The 22602-nt window shown below is 44.2% G+C and overlaps 1 protein-coding gene across 1 annotated transcript in view; it reads right to left on the bottom strand.

The window, feature by feature from the left end:
* Positions 1 to 614: 614 nt before the first annotated feature.
* LOC147418442 (uncharacterized) overlaps positions 615 to 22602 on the bottom strand; it is a 35257-nt gene continuing 13269 nt past the window's right edge. Inside the window, exons 7-10 of the mRNA XM_086506513.1 lie at positions 15466 to 15591; positions 15077 to 15145; positions 1159 to 1224; positions 615 to 935 (exon numbers count right to left, since the gene is read on the bottom strand). Of these exons, the coding sequence (XP_086362639.1) occupies positions 852 to 935; positions 1159 to 1224; positions 15077 to 15145; positions 15466 to 15591 (345 nt within the window). The 3' untranslated portion in view covers positions 615 to 851. The remainder of the gene's footprint in view (positions 936 to 1158; positions 1225 to 15076; positions 15146 to 15465; positions 15592 to 22602) is intronic.

The following is a 22602-nucleotide window of genomic DNA, read 5'->3' as shown; positions in this document are numbered from 1 at the left end:
CCAAGATGCATCAAGGCATAGCAAACTAGACAATCAGATACATTGGCTAATTAGGGTGCCACCCTTTACAAATGCAAGATACCATATCAACGAAGAAGGGGCAAGGCCCATAGTCCCCATCACCCCCCCTTGGAACTCCGAGGTGCCACCACAAGGGAGCTACCATCACCAACCACCATTGTCTCATGACAACCAAAAGCCAAAAAAGAGAAGATCCGGACAGCATGCAACCACGGAAATACATCCTTTCACATGTTTGCAGTGAAGAAAAAAAAATCTTATTTCATAAATAAATTAAACAACTTGTTCCAAACGCTCAGTTGGACGTTCTTAGATAGACACCGTAATGCATACCTTCATGCTTGAACCCTTCATACTTGATTGGCTTAACTTGTTTTTTCCAAAAAAAACAAGTCTGTGCCACCAACCTCCCTGCCTAGTTGGAAATAGAAAGTTGGGGACTCTTATAATAAAAATAGCAACTACAACTACCTTTTCAATTCGTAATGGAAAGTGAAGGGGGATATTCGGGTTTTTCGAAGCGCAAACTTCAGATGTGGTGCCTTATTTACAACACGTCATGCATTCAAAAGCACAGTTCCCATACAGCTTGATGACATTTCAACTTGTATGCTTATCCATTCACACCCCTTCATTGTTTTTGGCACTTTTGGCATATCAAATGGCCCAAAAAGAGCGTGGGTAATCGTTTTTTATTAGAATCTTTGAAGATTCCTCTACAATACTTTCAATGGGGTTATCCTAAGCATACCGTAGCCTCTTATTATATAACAATAGAAATTAATCGAAGGTGGAGGCAGGTAATTGAGTAAATGGCCATAAGGGACTCATCACAAGGTGGAAATCCAATCAATTAGTTGATTGAAAAAGTCGGAGTTATCTTGGCTCACCAATGCCAAAGGTGTTACTGCTACCTGCAACGAAAAGCCACAAATTTGAACCAACCTCATTGTGTAGGTGACACAAGACCAGTGTCACTCAAGCTATTAGAGCCTTCCACAAGCACTAAAAAAGTACGCACGGCCTTACCCAATCACCATAATACTTTGAACCCTTGTAAAGACTCATCATTGTACAAATTTTTCTTCAAAGCGTGCTCATGGCCAAAAAAAAAGAAAAAAGAAACAAGGTACTCACAAGGCCGCTTTCCACAGCCCCAAAATCATCATCGCTTCCCATTTTCAGGGTGTCTGCCAATGTATACTGAAACACAAAAGTGTATTAGAATTCGTTTGTTGAATATTTAAAAACTCAAAATAAACAAAGTTGGAGAGAGAGAGAGAGAGAGAGAGAGAGAGAAAGAAAGAAAGAAAGAAAGCTTTATTAACGTCTTCGAAAGGCCGAACTCGACCTATGAGACAATATCATATACATGTGTTGATGCTCTAGGCATCGGAAAATAAAAAAAGGGTACAAACTGAAATGAGCCTATACTATGCAAGAGGGTGTGGTAGGGTGGTGCATGTGGTGTACAATGTATAGTGTATAGAGAGAGAGAGAGAGAGAGAGAGAGAGAGAGAGAGAGAGAGAGATTGTAAGAAGTGCTTAAAACAAACTTTTTTCTAAAATTTTGGAAAACCTACACACAAATTTAATGGTACATTCAGTACATATTTGAAGGCTTTCACACTAAATTTCTATAAAAAATTGTAGGTTTTCACACTAAAATTTGAAGGCTTTCACACTAAATTTCTATTAAAAAATTCTATAAACCTAGGTTTTTTTCGAGCACTGAATTGTATCATTTATGCATAAATATGCAGCAACAGTGTCCAGCTTAGAATTCATAACCAGCATACTTTGAGCCATTCTTGCCATTAATTCAGAAACTCTGTCGAGGACTCAATTGCCTTTCGACACCAGAGGTACAACTAATCAGCAAACAATCATACATTGACAAATATGACTAAATATTGAACTAAAGCAAAGTCCAAAAACTCACAAGAGCCAAGACCTCAGATGTTCACATTACTCTCTGCCCAGAGCTACAAATTTGCAATTTGAGTAAGTTTCAAAAAACAATGGGCCCATGAGCACATGCAATTGGTATGCCACATTTAAATGGTCTGGATCTGTGAATTCTTGAAAGTAGGTATGGAAATAATTAAGCCTAAAAAGGCAGATGCTCATGAGCAAGGTTCATCTGGTAATCATTAAACCGGAATGAAATTTGGATAATAAGCCATTCCATGACCTTAATTAAGGAGCAGCTATAAGACATAAATTGAAAAAAAGTCTGTCCATTTGGTAGGCGTAACCGAGGGAGATTAGGTTCTTTTTTTTTTTTTTTGGGGGGGGGGGGGGGGGGGGTGTAGTATGTTACAAATGTGATGATGTGGCATACCAACCAAAAAGGAACTATTTTAAGCGCCCATTAAAGGGGACTAATTTTAAATAAGTACACTCTGAAGGCTCCTCTGCATGTAGCAACACACTGTAGAAAGCTGTGGCAATATCTCTGATCTCTTGTGGCTCGTGTGCGAAAGAGCCATCAAATCTTTACATTATGTTGACAGATGAGGGAGAGCCTCTTACGTATAAAGAGGCAAAGACATGTGAGCACAACGACAAGTGGGAGTTTGCTATGTAGGAAGAGATTAAAGCTTTGCATGCTAATCATACTTGGGATTTAAGGAAGGAAGGCTATTCCTAACAAATGGGTGTATAAAATCAAAATTGTTGATGCAAAACCCAAGTATAAAGCAAGGCTTGTGGCAAAGGGGTATGTTCAAACCAAGGGCATAGACTTTCAGGAAGTGTTCTCTCCTGTTGTAAAGATGACCACTTTGCGTGTACTGTTTGCCATAGTGGCTGCTCTTGACTTGGAAATGGACCAAATGGATGTACATACCGCTTTCTTGCATGGTGATGTGGAAGAAGAGCTTTACATGAAGCAACCCGAGGGTTTTGTTATCCCTGGCAAGGAACATTTGGTATGTATGCTCAATAGAAGCTTGTATGGGCTGAAACAATCATGTAGACAGTGGTACAAGAAGTTTGATCGCTTCATGCTTAAACATGGTTACAAAAGAAGCCATGCATACCATTGTTTGTATAATGTGATGAGGATGGCAGCCCTATCATTCTTGTGCTCTATGTAGACGATATGTTGATAGCTGCAAAGAAAAGAAGCACTGTAGATGCTCTTAAAGGGCAGCTGAAATCTGCGTTTTCAATGAAAGACCTTGGGGCAGCTGAATATATTTCAGCCACTGAGGCTTCCAAAGAAGCTATTTGGTTAGCACGCCTATGCAGTGAGTTTGGTTTGCCTGCCAAGGCACCTATGCTTGGTTGTGATAGCCAGAGTGCCATATGTCTGGCAAAGAATGCCATGTTTCATGCACGCACAAAGCATATTGATGTGCGGTATCACTTCATACGAGAAGTGCTTGAGGATGGCCTTATTACATTGGTTAAGGTCCATACATCACAAAATCCAGCTGATGCTCTCACTAAGTGCTTATCCAAAGCACAACATCGTCTATGCATAGAGATGGTGGGAGTCACGTAGCCCAAGTTCATATTGAACCTGGACACATTTTTTAAAGGTCACTTATAATAAAAGTGGGAAAACCCAAAACTCCCTTAAGCGAGTTTTCACCAAAAACGTGAGCTCTCTCTCTCTCCCTCTTCGTTTTGCTAACGCTTCCTCTCCTGCTGGCCTTCGCCACCCCTCTCTGCACACACACTGCACTTCCTCGCGTGCTCTATCACTTGCACACACCGCCGCACGCTCATCACATTTGAGAGTAATTGGTTGCGAAGCTTTTGTTCATGTACGCAATGACTTGAGAACAAAGCTTGATATAAAGTCCATTAAAGGAGTCTTCCTAGGTTATGGGAAAGAAGGTGAAATGGGCTATAGAGTGTGGTTACCACAATTTAGAAAGGTAATACGCAACCGAGATGTAGTGTTCAATGAGGCAAAATTGCTTAAGAATGCTACAAAATCTGATGCTGACAAGAAAACAGTCAGATTTCAACCTTTCGTGCCACCCATTGATGTTGAAAAAGAGCCTCATGATGCATTACCGCAAGCTGAAATTGATAATCAGCCGGTTAACCTTGAGACAGAAGAGGTAGGACATGATTTTGATGCTCCTAATGAGGATGGACGACAGCCACCTGAATTGGCTGAAAATTATTTTCAACAGCATGATAGAGCTGAAAATGAGTTGCCTTATGATGTAGAACCGTTGCCTGAGAATGTAGATCATTGGGTACGCAAGTCAACTCGTTTGAGAAGGCAACCGCAGAGATTTAATCCCTCTTTGGGTTATGTAATGTTGATAGATGAGGGTGAACCTCTTACATATAAAGAGGCCAAATCATGTACGTCAAGCAGTAAGTGGGAGCTTGCAATGCAAGAGGAAATGAAATCCTTGTATGCAAATGACACTTGGGATCTTGTGCCATTGCCTAAAGGAAGAAAGGCTCTTCCTAACAAATGGGTGTACAAGATTAAGATTGTGGATGAAAAACCAAAGTACCAAGGCAAGATTGGTTGCAAAAGGATATGCACAGAAAGATGGAATTGATTTTCAAGAAATCTTTTCTCCTGTTGTAAAGTTTACGACTTTACGTGTCCTTTTTGCTCTCGTTGCGGTGCTTGATTTGGAATTGAATCAAATGGATGTAAAGACAACGTTTTTGCATGGTGACATTGAAGAGGACATATATATGAAACAACCTAAAGGTTTTGTAGTTCCTACACACGAGGAACTTGTATGCACACTGAAAAGGGCTCTGTATGGTTTGAAACAATCATCACGGCAGTGGTATAAGAAGTTTGACACTTTTATGATGTCTCAAGGCTTTAAACGCAGCCATGCAGATCATTGTTTGTATACGAAAAGGGATGAAGATGGTAGTCCCATCATTCTTGTTCTCTATGTTCATGACATGTTGCTTCCCGGGAAACATAAGAATAGTCTTGATGCTCTTAAACGTAAGCTAAATTCGGCATTTGCTATGAAGGATTTGGGTGATGCAGAGCATATTTTGGGCATGCGTATTAAAAGAGATAGAAAGCTGAAATTGTTGTATTTATCTCAAGAAAGGTATATCGCAAAAGTACTACTTGACAGGTTTAATATGGCTGGTGTTAAGCCTCTTGGAGTACCTTTACCTCCATACACTAAGCTTAGCAAAGCAGATTGCCCAAAGGATGAGGTGGCATTGAAAGCAATGAAGGGAATCCCATATGCATCAGCTTGTGGTTCTCTTATGTATGCTATGGTTGCCACTCATCCCGACATTGCTTATGCACTGGGAGTTGTTAGTCGATACATGTCGAATCCTGGCAAAGCGCATTGGGAAGCTGTCAAATGCATTTTGAGATATTTAAAAGGTACACAATCAAAGTGTATTTGTTATGGAAAAAGTGACTTAAAGTTGCAAGGATATTGTGATGCAGACATGGCAAGTGACACGGATACCAAGAAATCTACCAATGGATATGTATTTGCCATTGCTAGTGGTGCAATCTCTTGGTGTTCTAGGTTGCAAAAAATTGTGGCATTGAATACTACTGAAGCTAAATATATTTCAGCCACAGAGGCTTCAAAGGAGGCCATTTGGTTGGGCAGACTTGCAAAAGAACTTGGCATGCCTGCTCATACACCCGTGTTGGGTTGTGATAGCCAGAGTGTTGTCTATTTAGCCAAAAAAGCCATGTTTCATGCACGTACCAAACACATAGATGTGCGGTACCACTTCATACCATAGTTACCGGGGAACGCCCCCTAGCCCCCGTTCCGGCGTTCCGGGAGGCAGTTCCCTTCCCGAACGTTCCGAAACGTCCCGGAACGTCTGACGTTCCGAGTGGCCAGTGCAAACCGGAACGGCCGTTCCGGAACGTTCCGAAATGCCCCTGGAACAGCCAATGGCTATAAACAAATTTGGCAAAAAATGAAAAAATTGAAGTAAATGTTTGGGCTTCTTTTTGAAGTGTGCAAGGCCTCAAGGACTCATAAAATGTACCCCCCTCCCCCTTTCTCTCCACAAGCTAATCCTTCTCAAGGCTCAAGGGTTCAAGCCTTCAAGCTCTCTTCCTCTCCCTCCCACTCTCTCAAATCTCTCCCTCTCCCTCTCCCTCTCTCTCTCTCTCTCTCATCATCTAGTCATAGCAAGGTTGAATGGTCTTCAAAACGAGTTTTTTGTGAGTATTAGAGTCAAAGCACTCTAATACTCCTTGTATTTAAACACAAGGAGCTAAAAAATGCACTATTTGGGTGTTTTTTATACCTCCCGTTCCGCGCCGCTCCCGTTCCGGACCCCTAGCCGTTCCCCCGTTCCGCGGGGATCCCGTCGCCGTTCCCGTTCCGCGTTCCGGGTAACTATGCTTCATACGTCAAGTATTGGAGGATGGTTTAGTCACCTTCACTAAGATCCATACACAGGATAACCCTGCAGATGTTCTCACCAAGAGCCTTGCTAAGGCTCAACATGAGCATTGCATACAGCTGGTGGGAGTTGGTTAACTTAAAGGCGTCATTTATGCCTTTAAGTGGGAGGTTGTTAGGTTAAAGGCCTAAATAACCCCTTTTTGTACATTTTTATATTGTGTCCAGGTCATAGTTGCCACGGAGTTTCGAAACGTTTCGTTTGAAACGAGTTTCAGAAGTTTCAAAACCGTTTCGTCAGAGAAAGAAACGCCAAAACAGAAGTTTCGTGCAAAGTAAAGAAATGTACGTAAGTTTAAGTGGTATAAGCTGAGATCTATGTTTTAAGCATCACCTTACAATTAGACATGAAAAAGAGGGAGAATAGGACTAACTTTCATCATTAGAAGCAAGACAGAAGCTACATTCATGACATTGAAGATTTCATGACCGAAACAAAGAACAAGAGACTTCAAGGTTTACATGTAACATGAGCCTTGACTTTACCTTTGAAACGTCCAAACTCATAGAGAAACGTTTCGTACGTTTCATGAGTGAAGAAACGCGTTTCTTGGCAACATTGGTCCAGGTTCACATTGAACATGGACACATTTTTTTAAAGTCACTTATAATAAAAGTGGGAAAACCCAAAACTCACTTATTGAGATTTCCCCAAAAACGTGAGCTCTCTCTCTCTCTCCCTCCTTCGATCCCTAGCGCTTCCTCAATGCTGCACTCCGCCTCCTGCTTCTTGCCCCAATCCTGCACTACATCGCGACGCGCACCTACCGGTACCTTCTACTTTGCACTTTCAACTAGTATCTAGATTGCGGCTCTCTCTCTCCCTCCTTCGATCCCTAGCGCTTTCTCTCTGCTGCACTCCGCCTCCTACTTCTTGCCCCAATCCTCCACTACATCGCTACACGCACCTACAGGTACCTTCTACTTCGCGCTTTCACACTCCATAGGGATGAGCTTTGTGGCAAGCTAAAGTGTAGGTCGATCCCCCTAAATAGCTATCTTTACTTTGAGAAAGCGTACGATTATGTAGATTGGAGCTTTCTTGAAGGTACCATGCTGAGGATGGGTGTTTCTACGACCTGGATTTGAGGTGTTTTTGCTTTGTACACTATTGTTCACAGCCAGGTCTTGATTGCAGGGGGGCGAGGGCCGAGATTTGCATTGACGAGATCGATCACACAAGGCTGCCAACTTATCCCCTTTCTGAGTATTGCTCATAGCAAAATACAACTCCCGAGGGTCCTCTGCTCTCAGACTCTGCATCCGGATGCTCTCTAGAGTAAGGCACCAAGGGCTCCTTATAAACAATCCAAGGGTTGCCTAATAGCAGAACCCCAAAAGCAATTCTCTCAAAAGAACTAAACCCCAAAAGCATATGCTCCCAAAAGCTAGGGCATGAGACTCCAAAAGCAACCAACATAATTTGCAAAAATTCGTAGAGCCGGCCCACAGGCCTACATGGCACCAGTAGCATAAAACGCAAAAAATATGTACGATATTGCTACGTCATCATCCGTACTACTTGCCCGCGTCAACATGTCAACGCATTTTATTGAAATCAACCTCGAGCCTCAAGCTTTGGGTTTTTAGGGTTTTAGGCCCCACGGCTTGTCACATGACACATCCAACCCTATGTATCCGTGGACAAGCTACTTCGATAACAAGGGTTCCGTCAGTCCAATCAGTCTAGATTGGAAGTGATCTCGCACTTTTGTGAGTCTATCCGAAGACCATGCATGCCCAGTCACTTAGTGTAGATGCATATCCTCTGGTTGCACACAACATGATCATAAGCATTCCCATCAGAATCCATCAGAATCAATCAGGGGAATTTTCCAATGCATTTAGCCTATTTTACCTATTTTTGGCATTTATCACTTATTATTTTTAAGTGACTTTTGTTGGAAAGTAGGTAGGGCAAATCGGGTAAGTTAATATATAAGCAAACCCAAGTTAGCACTAAATGGTAGAAGAGGCAACAAGAGCCAAGCTCAGCAGGCAACTTCTCAAGCAAGAACTTGGTGGTCACCCCTCCTAGCAAGACTCAGCATCTAGCGTTTTCTTCATCAAGCACCATCGCCAAGCAAGTCCCAGTCCTTGGCGTTTTTGCATGAGGCTATCATCGCCCCCCCCTCCCCCCCCCCCCCCCCCCAAGATCTAGCGTTTGAAGACCTGCAGCCCTAGCGTTTTTGGAGACTCTTGCGATTGCAGTTTTCAGCAGGTACAACCTATCATCACCCCCCCCCCCCCCCCCCCCCCCCCCCCCCCCCCCCCCCCCAAGATCTAGCGTTTGAAGACCTGCAGCCCTAGCGTTTTTGGAGACTCTTGCGATTGCAGTTTTCAGCAGGTACAACCTCAGCCATGCAACGTTTTTCAGCCATAAAGCACCTGCAGATTCAGCCCTAAGAGAGTAGCAGATTCAGCCCGAAAGGACCATCAGTTTCAGCCCTACACTAGATGCAGATTTTCAGCCCTAAAGACCTGCAAAATCAGCGTTTTCCTTAGCGTTTTCGGCAAGGCCAGATTTCAGCTCATAGCGTTTTTGGACAGCAGATTTCAGCCCTTAGTCGGCTTCGCCATTCCCGTCATCATCGCCGACATAGCCTAGACTTGCATCAATCACATGCATCCGCATTGTACCACTTTGTGCAATCATAAGTAGACCACTCTTGCCGACGAGAGTGGGACCTTCAGAGGAGGGTTTTACAACGTCTCTGGTGTCGTATCTCTCTTCTCTCTCTATCTTTCAGTCTCATTCACTTGCACGCACAGTGTCCACTCACTTTGTTCGTGATCATAGCACTCTCTCATTAAGAACGGAAGGCTCTCCCTTCCATAAGAAGGATAAGGAACCTTGAGCACATTATGGAGCACTCATCTTGAGCAAAGCGCAAACATTCATTCCGCTGCACCTAACACGGCCGGTGCTCAAAAGTTCTTTAAGTTGGTCGGTTTGGTTTCTCTTGTCCACTCGGTCATTTCTCTCTCAATTGGTCATGCCACGTCATCACTTTGTGACATATTCTGTAACAGACTTGGACACTCCAAGTCAAGAATCAACCGCGACAGCACCAAATAACCACTTCAAAACAATTCATAGATCACAATAGATTTGCACTGGCCCGGCGGAGTTCCGTGCCTAGAGATATTGGCCCCAAAGACTGGCGCCCCTTTCGGTATTTCTTTTTGTATTAATCAATCATCAAAGTACAAGAGAGCGGTTAGGGTTTCACTCTCAGACTCTGCGTCCAGATGCTCTGAGAAGTGAGGCCCTCACCACTAATTTAAAGGTTACAAGGGATGCCCAAAAGCAGAGCCCCAAAAGCTGTTAAAATCAAAAGCATCAGTTCTCTCTCTCTTAGAGAGTCTTTTCTCTTTTTTTTTTTTTTAAAAAGCAAAAGCAAAATTCGCGTCGCTCATCATTTTCCAAAAAAAAAAAATTAATAATCCGCCTCCGCGATTTTCGGAATTTAGGGTTTTTGGCAAAAATTAGGGTTTGCAGGATTTTTAGGATTACTGGCAAAAATTAGGGTTTCTGCTGTCCGCCACGTCATCACTTTGTGACATACCCCCCTCTTGAAAGCATTGTAATCGACCGCGATTACGCCTGCAAAACCGACAAAAGCCATAAACCGTCTTAGCAGACACTGACTGTTAGTACCTACGTACTAGGAACACACATCTAGCACATGTACAAAATCGACAGTCACATCACACGACATCACATGACATTCAACATTCATTCGGATCTTAGACCATGATTTATCGGCAATGTAGCTAGCAATCACATCTAGGTCCAATCGGGACCTCATCGATGTCCGATTGACTAACCCCTATTGCAACCATGTCTATTCGAGATCAAGTAGACCAAAATGCTGCAGTCATTTCGTCTACCAGTTCCTGCACTCACAAGAAGTCAAGAACAAATCAGTATCATAATCAGGAATTCCATTTCATAAAGTCATCCAGCAGAATATTGTCAGCTCTCAGTATCCCTGAAGCTCAAAGAGACATCAGTGACTTTAGTATCAAAATCGAGGCATCTGTTGACAAAGGAGTGGAGTAACTCCCCTCTTGTGCATCCCACTGCACCAGATCTTCAGCCAAGCTGAATTCTGGGTTCCATTTGGAGTAGACTATGCTAAACCAAAAGCATCGAGGTAAAGTTTCACAATCTGAGGAGTATATGCTAGGTCCTCCTCCTCCATCCACTTCGCATCAAGTGCAGGATAATTCTTGAACTTAACCAAGAACCGCCTTCGAACTTTACCCTTATTCTTCGTATCCTTATGTGCCAAAATCTGTTCAGGAACAAGGATCTCCTCGTTTTCTTCCACTTCGGGTTGCTCATCAGGCTGCCCATCATCAGGCACATCACCTTTAAAAGGTTTCAAGAGATTCACATGAAATGCATTGTGAATCCTCCAAGTATCTGGCAGTTTCAGTCGGAAGGAGACTTCATTTATCTTTTCAGTAATCTGGAAAGGGCCGTAGTATCGCATACTAAGCTTTGGAAACAGCCTCTCCTTTCCCTTTTTCTTTCTTAGGCGTGCCTTCTCAAAAGTAAGAGCACCCAATCATCCTCCTTCAGTTTCCAGTCGCGACGATGGCGATCCGCTGCCTTTTTCTGTCGTTCTTGAGACTCCTGCAAAGTCTCGCGAACCTTGGCAAAAGCCGTATCCAAATCTCGCGAATATTCATCCGCTTCAAATTTCTAATTGTGACTGTCGATTTTGTACATGTGCTTAGCTTCATATCTTTCATGCTTGATAACCTTATCATGATAATTCGACGTTTGCTTCCAGAACTTGATTCCGACACTTGTGAGCGATATTTTTAAATTTTTAATGTTTTATTAACGAAAATCAAACAAAATAAATTAAAAATACTTATTAACTGGCAAAAATTAGCCAAAATTATTATACTCACCCCTAAGCATATATTTTCTCTAGAAGCATCCCAATGCTCCGGATTTTGTCATTACAGCTCATTATTATGCTGGTCTATGATAAAAAACGCTAAAAATGCCAGGTTTGATCGAATATGTTCGAAATTGAACTCTAAATAATGAAAAAATAGCGAATTTTGCTTTTGCTTTTTTTTTATAAAAAAAAAGAGAAAAGACTCTCTAAGAGAGAGAGAGAACTGATGCTTTTGATTTTAAAAGCTTTTGGGGCTCTGCTTTTGGGCATCCCTTGTAACCTTTAAATTAGCGGTGAGGGCCTCACTTCTCAGAGCATCTGGACGCAGAGTCTGAGAGTGAAACCCTAACCGCTCTCTTGTACTTTGATGATTGATTAATACAAAAAGAAATACCGAAAGGGGCGTCAGTCTTTGGGGCCAATATCTCTAGGCACGGAACTCCGTCGGGCCAGTGCAAATCTATTGTGATCTGTGAATTGTTTTGAAGTGGTTATTTGGTGCTGTCGCAGTTGATTCTTGACTTGGAGTGTCCAAGTTTGTTACAATGAAATACCGAAAGGGGCGCCAATCTTTGGGGCCAATATCTCTAGGCACGGAACTCCGCCGGGCCAGTGCAAATCTATTGTGATCTGTAAATTGTTTTGAAGTGGTTATTTGGTGCTGTCGCGGTTGATTCTTGACTTGGAGTGTCCAAGTCTGTTACAGAAGTACAAGAGAGCGGTTAGGGTTTCACTCTCAGACTTTGCGTCCAGATGCTCTGAGAAGTGAGGCCCTCACCACTAATTTAAAGGTTACAAGGGATGCCCAAAAGCAGAGCCCCAAAAGCTGTTAAAATCAAAAGCATCAGTTCTCTCTCTCTTAGAGAGTCTTTTCTCTTTTTTTTATAAAAAAAAAGCAAAAGCAAAATTCGCGTCGCTCATCATTTTCCCAAAAAAAAAAATAATAATAATAATAATCCGCCTCCGCGATTTCCGGAATTTAGGGTTTCTGGCAAAAATTAGGGTTTGCAGGATTTTTAGGGTTTCTGCTGTCCGCCACGTCATCACTTTGTGACATATTCAGCTTTTTCTCATCCTCTCTAGAACGAGAGGAAGAGGAACAGGCAGAACTCTCTAAAGACGAAGAAAAATTTGGTTCATCCTCGAAACGAACATCGATCTGTTCACCACCTCAAAAGTCAATTTCCGACCCAATTAACTGGGGAAATCCGCTAAATTCTTCTTCCGAGAGTGCTTTAAGATTTTCATGAACTGGTTTGTCTTCTTTTCAAGAGTTTTGTCAAAATCTTTCTGCGAGTACAGTTTCTGCTTGCCACATCACCAACCTGTGGCATTGTCTGGTCAATCATCACACTACCCATGCTAAGGGTGGGTTTGGACTCATTGGCCCAACCTCACAAGAGTAGGCCCCTACTAGGGAAGCTCATTAATCGTGGGCGCCTTCCAAGCACTTAGCTGTGGAACTAGGGAAGCTCATTAACCGTGGGCGCCTTCCAAGCACTGAGCTATGGAAGGAGCTTCCTCTTGCCAAGGTTCAAGCTTGAGTTCCCTTAACAAGTGGCCCGTGGAGCCCAAAGACTCACTGGATATTCACAGAGGTGCTGATTTGAGTCATCACTAGGTGGATAGATTCACCTTGAGTCTACTCAGGGCCCAAGATATGTTGCACACATGCCTGAGTCAAAGTAGACCTACTTGCTTGGAGGAGCGGCTTCGGAAGCCTTTGATCACGAGCTCCCTGCTTTGTAGAGGGCATAGATATATGCTAGGTACTCAGCCACGTGTAGCCTGGAGGGCCATGACAACGGGACCAGCTCAAAGTTATGGACAATGGATGCACTTTTGCAGCATGCTTGAAGATGTGCAGGCTAACAAATGTGCAGGCTAGAGGGGGAGAGCTTTTTCTTCAAGGTGCAGGCAGAGGGCCAGGTGTGCCACATTTAGTGCAAGACGGCTCTGTTCTTGGAGTCCACTTTTCAAAGGATTGGAGTGCTTGCCTCAATGGATGTCAATGGTTGCTTGAACCAATAGACCCAATGAAGGTAGTCTATGAGGATTGCCGTTTATCGGCTTTTGGAGCTCAGCCATTAGCTAAGCAATATCTTTTTGCCTCTCTAACCCACCATGGGGCCCCATTTTTCTAGTACACTGCTCTGCTTGAGAGGCATATCTTGATGTCCAAGCAGCAAACTACCCCAGCAGCACTTGAGCATTGGCACAAGCAGGGGATCACATACAATTTCCTGAAAAATTTATGAACTCAGGTTTGGGATGGACGTCAGGCTACAAGAATTATCGTTCTACAATGGCTGGTCGCACACAGGGGACTGCAGTGGGGGTGTGGCTTGCACATGGCGGACACTCCTCGGCTTGACCTGCATACGGATATCCTCAAGAGGATCAGCGGCACTGCCTTTGGGGTTGCCATCAGGCCCAACAGATTTGGCTCGTCTTGCTTGCCAGAGATGACTTTCACCTGGGTTGGGTGGGGGGGGGGGGGGGGGGGGGGGGGGGGGGGGGGGCACACGCGCAGTGGCATGCGCCAGCAAGTTCGGGGCCAGCCCCGGGATATGAGAAAGAGCATGACAGCCATGGCATTAAGCACGTGGCTGGTCGACCTCAGCAGTGCCCAATGCCTGATTTCACAGCAGCAGCTTGGATACAGGAGAGAGACCTCAGATGGGAGCTGATCAGTAGTAGCTTTGTCCAGCAGTTTGTTTGGTGGCTCATTGCTTTAGAGTGTTCAAGGGCAAACCCAGGCCTCCAGTAGTGATAGTGCGTGCTTTTTGGTTGGAGCTCATAGACACACACCGAGGCCGGTACAACAGGATTGAAGGCAGCTCTTGAAAATGCAGAGAGAGATAGCGTCAAGCTTTCATAGAGCTGTTGCAGCCAGGACCTTTCTTCACGATGTCCAAGGCATTCACTGGCACTATTGGTCACCTGTGTGGCTCTTAACTCCTCCCATTTGTAATCTAGTCGTTATATATATCTATTGTGCAGCTTGGGAGTCTCCCCCCTCTTTTGTTCTTGTACCATGTACCCTCTTGATAGGGGAGTTGTAGCATTATGGGCAGCTTCAAAAGAAGGATCTTGCTCATGCTATAAAAAAAAGAGTTCCACAGTTCAAGACCCATTCAATACCCAAAGCACTTGTCACAAAGGACTAAACTAACCAATCTTACGGTCCCATGCATCTGTCCACTTCAAAATGGTTCTTTCATGTCTAAATCATCCCTATGCACTTATCCCTTGCCATCTCTGCTGGAGAGAGTCCAGCTATCAACAGGCTCTCACATAAACCAAGTTGTCAACAAAACCATCAATTGCAGACTTTGCCCCAAAGCTGCTGTGTCAAGAGGCAATCGCATATGTGATGGCACTTGGCCTGTCTCTTGTAGATACCAAAGGGTCAGACCAGAGATAGCAAGACCATTCAGTAAATAACTCACCCTTATCCCCCATCTTGAATGCTGAAAGGGTGAACACTACTGAAAGTTTTCAGACCACAGATAGCAGGACCATCCACAGTACATGACTTACCTTATTCACTATCATGAATGCCCAATAACATTAGGAAACAATAAAATTATGCAATGTTTTTGGTGAAGTGAAGGATTGATGCTAGAGCACGCAGAGAAATGCCACATTAAACTGCATATACTCATAATTAACAACAAGTCACTGCACAGTTGGAAAGCAAAGAGCAAAATGTAAGCTTATACTCACATCAATACAGAAATGCACATCAGCAATCTCAGTGTTTCCAAAGGGAGAACTTTCTGCAAGCGGTTTGCCCTACAAAATCACTCTTGCCTCGTCAGAACATCAAAGTCTTCTATTATGCACCAGCCTAAAGAATCTGCAAGAAATGAAATTGCTCCAAAGAAACTGTCATAACAAAGTTACTCTCACTAATCATAGGCAATGATCAACATGCACTTTGCAGTAGTAGTGATAATCAAGTACTTTTTTTTCTTGGTATCCCAAGTGTGAGGATGTGTTTTGCGGATAATGCCAGCATGACACACAAAATATTCCTCTATACTAATGTACCATTGGTATTGGAAGTAACATCATCTCATATAATGACTCTTTTTAACTGCAAAGATACATACCTCCACAGACATAGTTGAATGAACATCCCAACCACCAGCTGCAATAGCACCTCCTTTTACTTGAGGAGAGGCCGTACGCCACCTTAGTGGATAACGTGCTGTCCCTTGTTTTGTGACTTTAAAGCCCTGAGATGTCCGAAGGTAGCATGAGTAAATTAAGCCTTGCAAATTTCCGATACATCTACATGACTAAATTCAGCCTTTGAATTCTCTCCTTTCAACTGAAGAACAAAGCATGCTCTCTCTCTCTCTCTCTCTCTCTCTCTCTCTCTCTCTCTCTCTCTCAAAGGTACCAGGGAATTACCGTACTATTATGGTAAGGCACACATTAGCACGGTTGTATGCGTCCATCCTGGAGCAGAAACTGAGTAAATGGGCAGAAAATGAGGGCATACGAGCAGCAGGACAGGCTGGATCCAGGAGGGGTTTCTCCACCTTGGACCATATTCTTACACTCAGAGCCATTATTGAGGAAGGTAGGGCACATGGGAGACGGATGTATTGTTGCTTTGTGGATTTCCGCAAAGCATTCGACACAGTACCGAGAGCCAGATTGATGCACAGGTTACAGGAGTTGAGAGTGCCCACAGAGATCATTTGGGGGATCATGGCTTTATACGGCTCAGTGATTGGCCACATACGCACTCCTGAGGGGATTTCTGACATTGTGCAGTCCACTATTGGTGTGAAGCAGGGTTGTCCTCTGTCCCCTACACTATTTGGTATGTATGTAGATGAGGTTTCTGACTACATTGACAGAGAAGGCGACAGAGGTGCTCAGCTAGCAGGGACATGGATCCCTTTGTTACTATATGCTGATGATATTGTGTTGATATCAGAGTCACAAGAGGGTATGCAGAGACAGTTGGATGCATTACACAGCTTTGCGGAGGATAGTAGATTGTCTGTGAACCTTGGTAAAACCAAGGTTATGGTGTTTAACACTACTCCGCAGTAGGTCAGGAGATCGGCACCTACACTCGTATATGGTCAGGACACTGTGGAATACACAGATGCATATACATATCTTGGGGTGGTATTCTCGGGACCGAGGTTTGCTCTGAGGAGAGCAGCAGAGACTAGACTGTCTAGAGCATATGCAGCACTGGGAGGGCTAGAGAGGATGTGTTCGCAGGTTCAGTTTCAGGAACCACGAACAACGCTATGGCTCTTTGATACTTTGGTTACTTCAGCTATGCTTTATGGGGTACAGGTGTGGGGACCATCTGTGGATCATGACAGGTGGAGAAGCATGGAGAGGCCCTTGGTATCTATGATCTCTCGTATGATTAGAGCCAAGTCCTCCGTACCACATGCGATTATTCGAGAGGAGCTAGCAGCCCCTCCTATAGAGATTGAGGCTATTACCAGATCAGTGTCCTTCTTGCACAGCCTATGGGATACACGTGGAGGCAGATACGCTAGATTGGCTCTGGAGTCTTCTAGACAGTTAGCGACACAGGGAGACACATCATGTTGGTATGCGCAGATGACCTCTTGGTTTCAGAGGCATGGTTTCAGTCTAGATAGACTGCCTCCTTTTCAGTATTCCCTGGATGCACCTTCACTAACAGTCACACGGATGGAGATCACTAGACTTATTCGTCAGGATCTTATACAGTTGGACACCAGGAGGACATGGGTAGAGCCTGTGCAGGAGTTGGGCACGAAGATGGCTTTCTACAAGGACCATCTTCTCCAACTCTCGGGAGATGGGTTTGTGATTCGTCCGAGCTACATGGACACTCATCTGTCTCATAGTTTGCGATGCGCTATAGGTCAGATTCGCACATCCTCACACCATTTGGAGATTGAGACGGGCAGATTCGGAGGGATACCACCAGAGAGCAGGATATGTAAATTATGCAATACAGAGCCAGAGACAGAGTTACGTTACATATGCCACTGCACTGTGTATTATGAGATACGAGGGCGCTTCCATTGCTTATTCAGGGAGGGCTTTGAACCCCTAGACAGGGTCATGAAGTACGAGGATCAGAGATGCCTTGGCTTATATCTACTTGAGCTACAGCGGCATAGGGATAGTCGGTTGAGGAAACATGGGACACGACAGTCACAGAGACCGATCACAGATTTCTTTGGATCGGGAAAGCCAGGAGAGCAACCACCAGCACAGAGTTGTGCCCGCGTGCATACCAGAGCCCGCGTACATACCAGAGGCACCCTCATTGACAGGGCGATTGAGCTTGGGAGATCGAGGCGACCACGACCGAGACACAAGAGCACACTCTATCGACGGAGACTTCAGCAGAGGATCAAGGACATCCTAGCACGACATCCGGAGTGTCATTGAGAACTTACTCTACACTTCATTTTCACAGTCACTACTCACTTCTCATTTTTATTTTTTGCATTCTGTACCTTTGTACTTTTGTATTCAGACATTGTACTAGTTTCACCACTTTGTATCAGCTGGTCTCATAGGTCATTTTGGCCTTTTGAAGACGTTAATATACCATATCATATCATATATCTCTCTCTCTCATGATGGGTAGTGAGGCTACTCATACAAAGGCATGGAGGGTAGGAAAGAAGACACAAGGCAATGGGGAGACTTCAAAAGGGAGAGCTTTAATCATCCGTTTCCCATCCATGGAGGCAAAGAAGGACTTCTTGAAGAAGCGTCCTACACTAAAGATAACGGGCATATTCCTTGGAGATGACCTCACTCTCGCACAGCTTGCACATATGTAAGAGGTAATGCCAGAGATTCAAGCGGCAAGGGAGAAGGGAAAGAAAGCCTTCTACAGAGATCGCCGGGTTGTGATTGTAGAGCGGCGCTCCACATGACGGTGCGAGACCCATGGGACCACACTCAAAGTTGCCACTTGGAATTGTAATGGATCTATGCGACTTGATGTGGGTGCCTTTGAGGATAGTTTCACGGGAATAGACATCGTCTTCTACATCTGAGACACATCCGGCCCCTAGGCAATCTATGCCTCACATTAGTGGATATAGATGGGAGACTGCCTATAGACAAGAAACACGATCAAAGCCAGAGGGCGGGGATCAGGAGGAGTGGCAGTGTTATTCAAGGAGGAGTTGCAGCCATTGATACATATAGCCCACAGAGATGAGCAAGCTAGCTACATGTGGGTGAGATTGAGAGCAGAGACAGACATACATCTTTACATTGCTATTTGCTACTTTCCCCCAAGCACGTCAATGTATGCACCACCCAGAAGACAATCCCCTTTCTCTATTTTGGATGATGACATATGGGAGCTCTCTAGAGATGGTGACATCATCATTCTAGGGGATTTCAATGCTAGGATTGCACATCATCAGACAGTATTTTACGATACTTCAGAGGAGATGCTGAGAGAGTTGGATGTTGCAGAGACGGGCCTATCCAGACTATCACAGGATTCAGAACACACTGAGTATGGACGACACTTGATAGACATGGGGACTGCACATGGATTGGTCATCTTGAATGGCCTACGGAGATTTCCCGCTGTCATGCTTGTGAGCAATCACATCTTGATCATGCAAATCATCATGCTCGTGAGAAATCACATCTTGATCATGCAAATCATCATGCTTGTCTTTGGTATCCAAATCATCATGCTTAGCAATATCATTCAAATCATCATGCTTGTCATTGTCATCCAAATCATCGTGCAAATCAAGGTCAATCAAATCATCATGCTTCTCATAATCATGCAAATCTTGTGTATCATGTTTTGGAGAAAAAGAGATTGAGAGAATCTCCTTATCCGGAATCCTTTCAATCTTGTCCTGCATATTAGCAATGGGAGATGGAGAAGGAACAGTGTCCACTCCATGAAAGACAGTAGGAGAATCACTGTCGGCATTGAGAGTTATAGTGTTAGCCGCAAATTTTATGACAGCATCAGTCTCACGAAACCACTTAATGCCTCAAATCATATCACATCCTGAGAGAAGAGAAACAACAAATCTTCTAGTGAAGGCAGTCTGTTGGATTGCAAACAACACATCAAGGCATTCCTCTGTGATGAGAGCGTCCATACCAGGACGAAAGCCAGAGACCTCGATAGAAGATCTCGGACTAACTTCGAGGCGGGCTCTCTCAACAAGAGAGGAACTGATCACATCATGCATACTACCTAGATTAAACAATATGACAAAACGATGCCCCGACGTACGACCATAACATTTAATGAGAGAATCATCAATGGGAGGGTCCTGAGAAACTTTGGACACAATCGTGTTATCATTCATTGCATTGACAAATGTAGTGGGTGTTGTGGGTTCTTTAGATTCATTCGATTCAAGCTTAGGACATGTTCTTTTTATGTGACCCTTAATGTGACAATGAAAACAAAGACCTTCCTTAGAATAAGTGCTTTGTTCTTCCGAAGTGATGTATCCTCCTACGATTCCTTGTGCTACCTTTTCATCTGGAGTAAGCTTAGGTTTAGCAATTGTGTTAGCTTTACCCTTAGATTCATTGGAAGAATTCTTTGATGAGATACTGTTGGTAGATTGGTTAGAAGAGTTATCATTCTTACCATTCTTACCGTTCTGAGGAGTCTGCGAGGTACTTGTGGAAGTCTTGTTCTCCTTAGGCTTTCCCTTGTTGTGCTTCATCTCCTATGCGAGAGCAATCGCTACCGCCTTGTTGAGATCAATTGGATCGAATACCTCGACATCGTACTTGATATACTCGTCCAATCCAAAGAGAAAAGCCTCTTTGCGTTCATCATCCAACATGCGTAATTGGGTACCTAGCTGCAAAACACGATTAGAAAAAGACATAACCGGCATACCATTTTGCTTGAGAGCGCGCCAATCGTCCTTAAATCGTGCAAGGTACTTAGGTGGTATAAACCGCGCCTTGAGCTTGTCTTGGAATCAACCCAACTAAAAGAGGGGGGCATGAAATCGTCGGTTGCCTCTAGGTGCACGGCTAGCTGTGCCTCTTGCCATGCGTGGTACCAATTGATGGCATCACCGACAAGATACATAGCTACCGTCAAAACTTTGCTATTTCCTGTCTTCTTAGTTGTCGCAAAATAAGCATTAAATTGATGCAACCAAGAATGAATAATTGTAGCATCCATCTTACCGTCATACTTACTGAAAGTCAATTTTTCAGTGACTGGATGGTTAGAATCCGCGTCGTGGCTTACGCCACTTGACGAACTTCCACGATCTTTGGGTGGTTCGGTCTTCGAGACTAGGATTTGGGCAATAAATTCTTGATTGCAAAGCTCCCTTTGAGCTTCACGCTTGGCGTCCTTTTTTGCTTTTCGTGCATTTCGTTCATCGCGCTCGCGTTCGAGAGCAAGTAGATTTTCTTCTTGTTTTGCCGCAAGAGCAATGCACTCACGGTCCTGAGCAAGACGCTCACGTTCCTGAGCAAGTCGATTTTCTTCTTTTTGTGCGGCCAATCTTGCGTTTCTTTCGTCGCGCTCGCGATCCTTGGCTTCTTGTGCACGGTCCTTTGCTGCTTGTTCTTCTGTTTTGCTTGCAAGTTGTGCCAATGCAACTCGATTCATTTCTTGTTGTTCTGCCATCATGTCCTACATCGACTTGACCATCATCTCCATAGGAGTGAGGACAACTCGTGGCGTAGATGGCAAAGGGGGAGGGTTGGAAAAATCTCCTGGTGGGGAGAATCCTTCGTCGCCTCTCTCATGCTCGTCACCTGAATGCGAAGTATCCATGCCGCTTCGGGTGACGACCATGCACTAGGATCTTTGGTTCTTAAGTTCACGAGGAACTTGGTTCTTGAGGGTCTTTAGGTTCTTGAGTTCTTGAAGATCTTGAGGTTCTTGAGCGTTTCTTTCGCTTGCAAATCGCGTTGGAGAAGGATCTTCTCTTCACTCGAGTTCTACCCTTTTCTGCAGGCGCACCCCTTGGCGGCCTTGCGCTCACACCAAGGTTGCTTTTTCCCACCTCACGTCGATTGGCCGGCCGCTAAGTGCACGGTCCGCTCTCAATGAGTGAAAAGAGACACAAGGGGAGGCTGGACAAGCCCTTCTTTCTTGGGATTCCTGTCACTCTTCAACAAAACACGATTAGGAATCGCCACGCCCAAGTAAACTTGGGTTCGTGCGATCACAAGAAGCAAAAAAATTCTTGTGGTTCTTTCCTTGAGTAATGCAGAACACTTCCAAAGCTCTGATACCAATGTTAGGTGCAGTGGAATGAATGTTGTATTTTCTCAAGATTAGTGATCTTTATTGCTCAAGGTTCCTTTTAGTTCTTAGAGAAAGAGAGAGCTTTCCGTCCCATGGAGAGTGCCATGATCACGAACAAAGTGAGTGGATATTGTGCATGCAAGTGAATGAGACTGAGAGAAGGAGAGAGAAGAGATACGACACCGAGAGGTTGTAAAACCCTCCTCCGAAGGCCCCACTCTCGTCGGCGAGAGTGGTCTACTTTGATTGCACAAGGTGTACAATGAGTATGCAATGGACTGATGCAAGTTGGACTATGCCGATGACAACGACGGTGATGACGACGACGACTCGATGGCTGAAATCTGTAGGCTTCTAATCGCTGAATTCGGGGATTGTTTCGGTGGTTGAAAATGACTGTTTTGGCTGTGTTTTCTTGGGCTGAAGATAGGGGAACTTTTGCAACCAATCTGGGGTTGATCTGTTGTGCTTGTTGTGCTTCATCTGCTGATGATCCTGCGTTTTCCAATGCTGAATTGCTGATCCAAAAACGCTGGAATGGCAGAGGTGCTGCTGCGTTTTCTGGCTGAAAACGCTGGTTCAAAAAACGCTAAGGCTATGGGTACTGCTGCTGCAAACGGGATGAATCTGCAACCGCTAGATGACTTGGGGTGTGATGGCAATCAAGCAAAGGCTGAAATCGCCATGGGATCTAGTATGGCTGAGGAAAGGCAAAAACGCTACCAGGCTGAACTGTGGGAAAACGCTAATGTTGGTGTGGTTTTGTCGCGGAAAAAACACCGAGGCGGGGCTGATCTGCAAGAGACTAACGCCAGAAGGGGGAAGACTTCAGGCGATGCTGATGCTCTGTGAAAACGCCAAGGAAGTGGGAGGTATGTAACTTGGGTTTGCTTATATATTAACTTAGCAAAATTGCCCTACCTACTTTTGTTGGAAAGTCACTTAAAAATAATAAGTGAAAATCCCAATAAATAGGAAAATA

Source organism: Adiantum capillus-veneris, chromosome 30 (assembly GCF_014529385.1).
Source record: "Adiantum capillus-veneris isolate H3 chromosome 30, ASM1452938v2, whole genome shotgun sequence".
Classification (NCBI taxonomy): domain Eukaryota; kingdom Viridiplantae; phylum Streptophyta; class Polypodiopsida; order Polypodiales; family Pteridaceae; genus Adiantum; species Adiantum capillus-veneris.
Note: the sequence above shows the minus strand (reverse complement) of the source record. Positions and strands in the feature narration are given on the sequence as shown.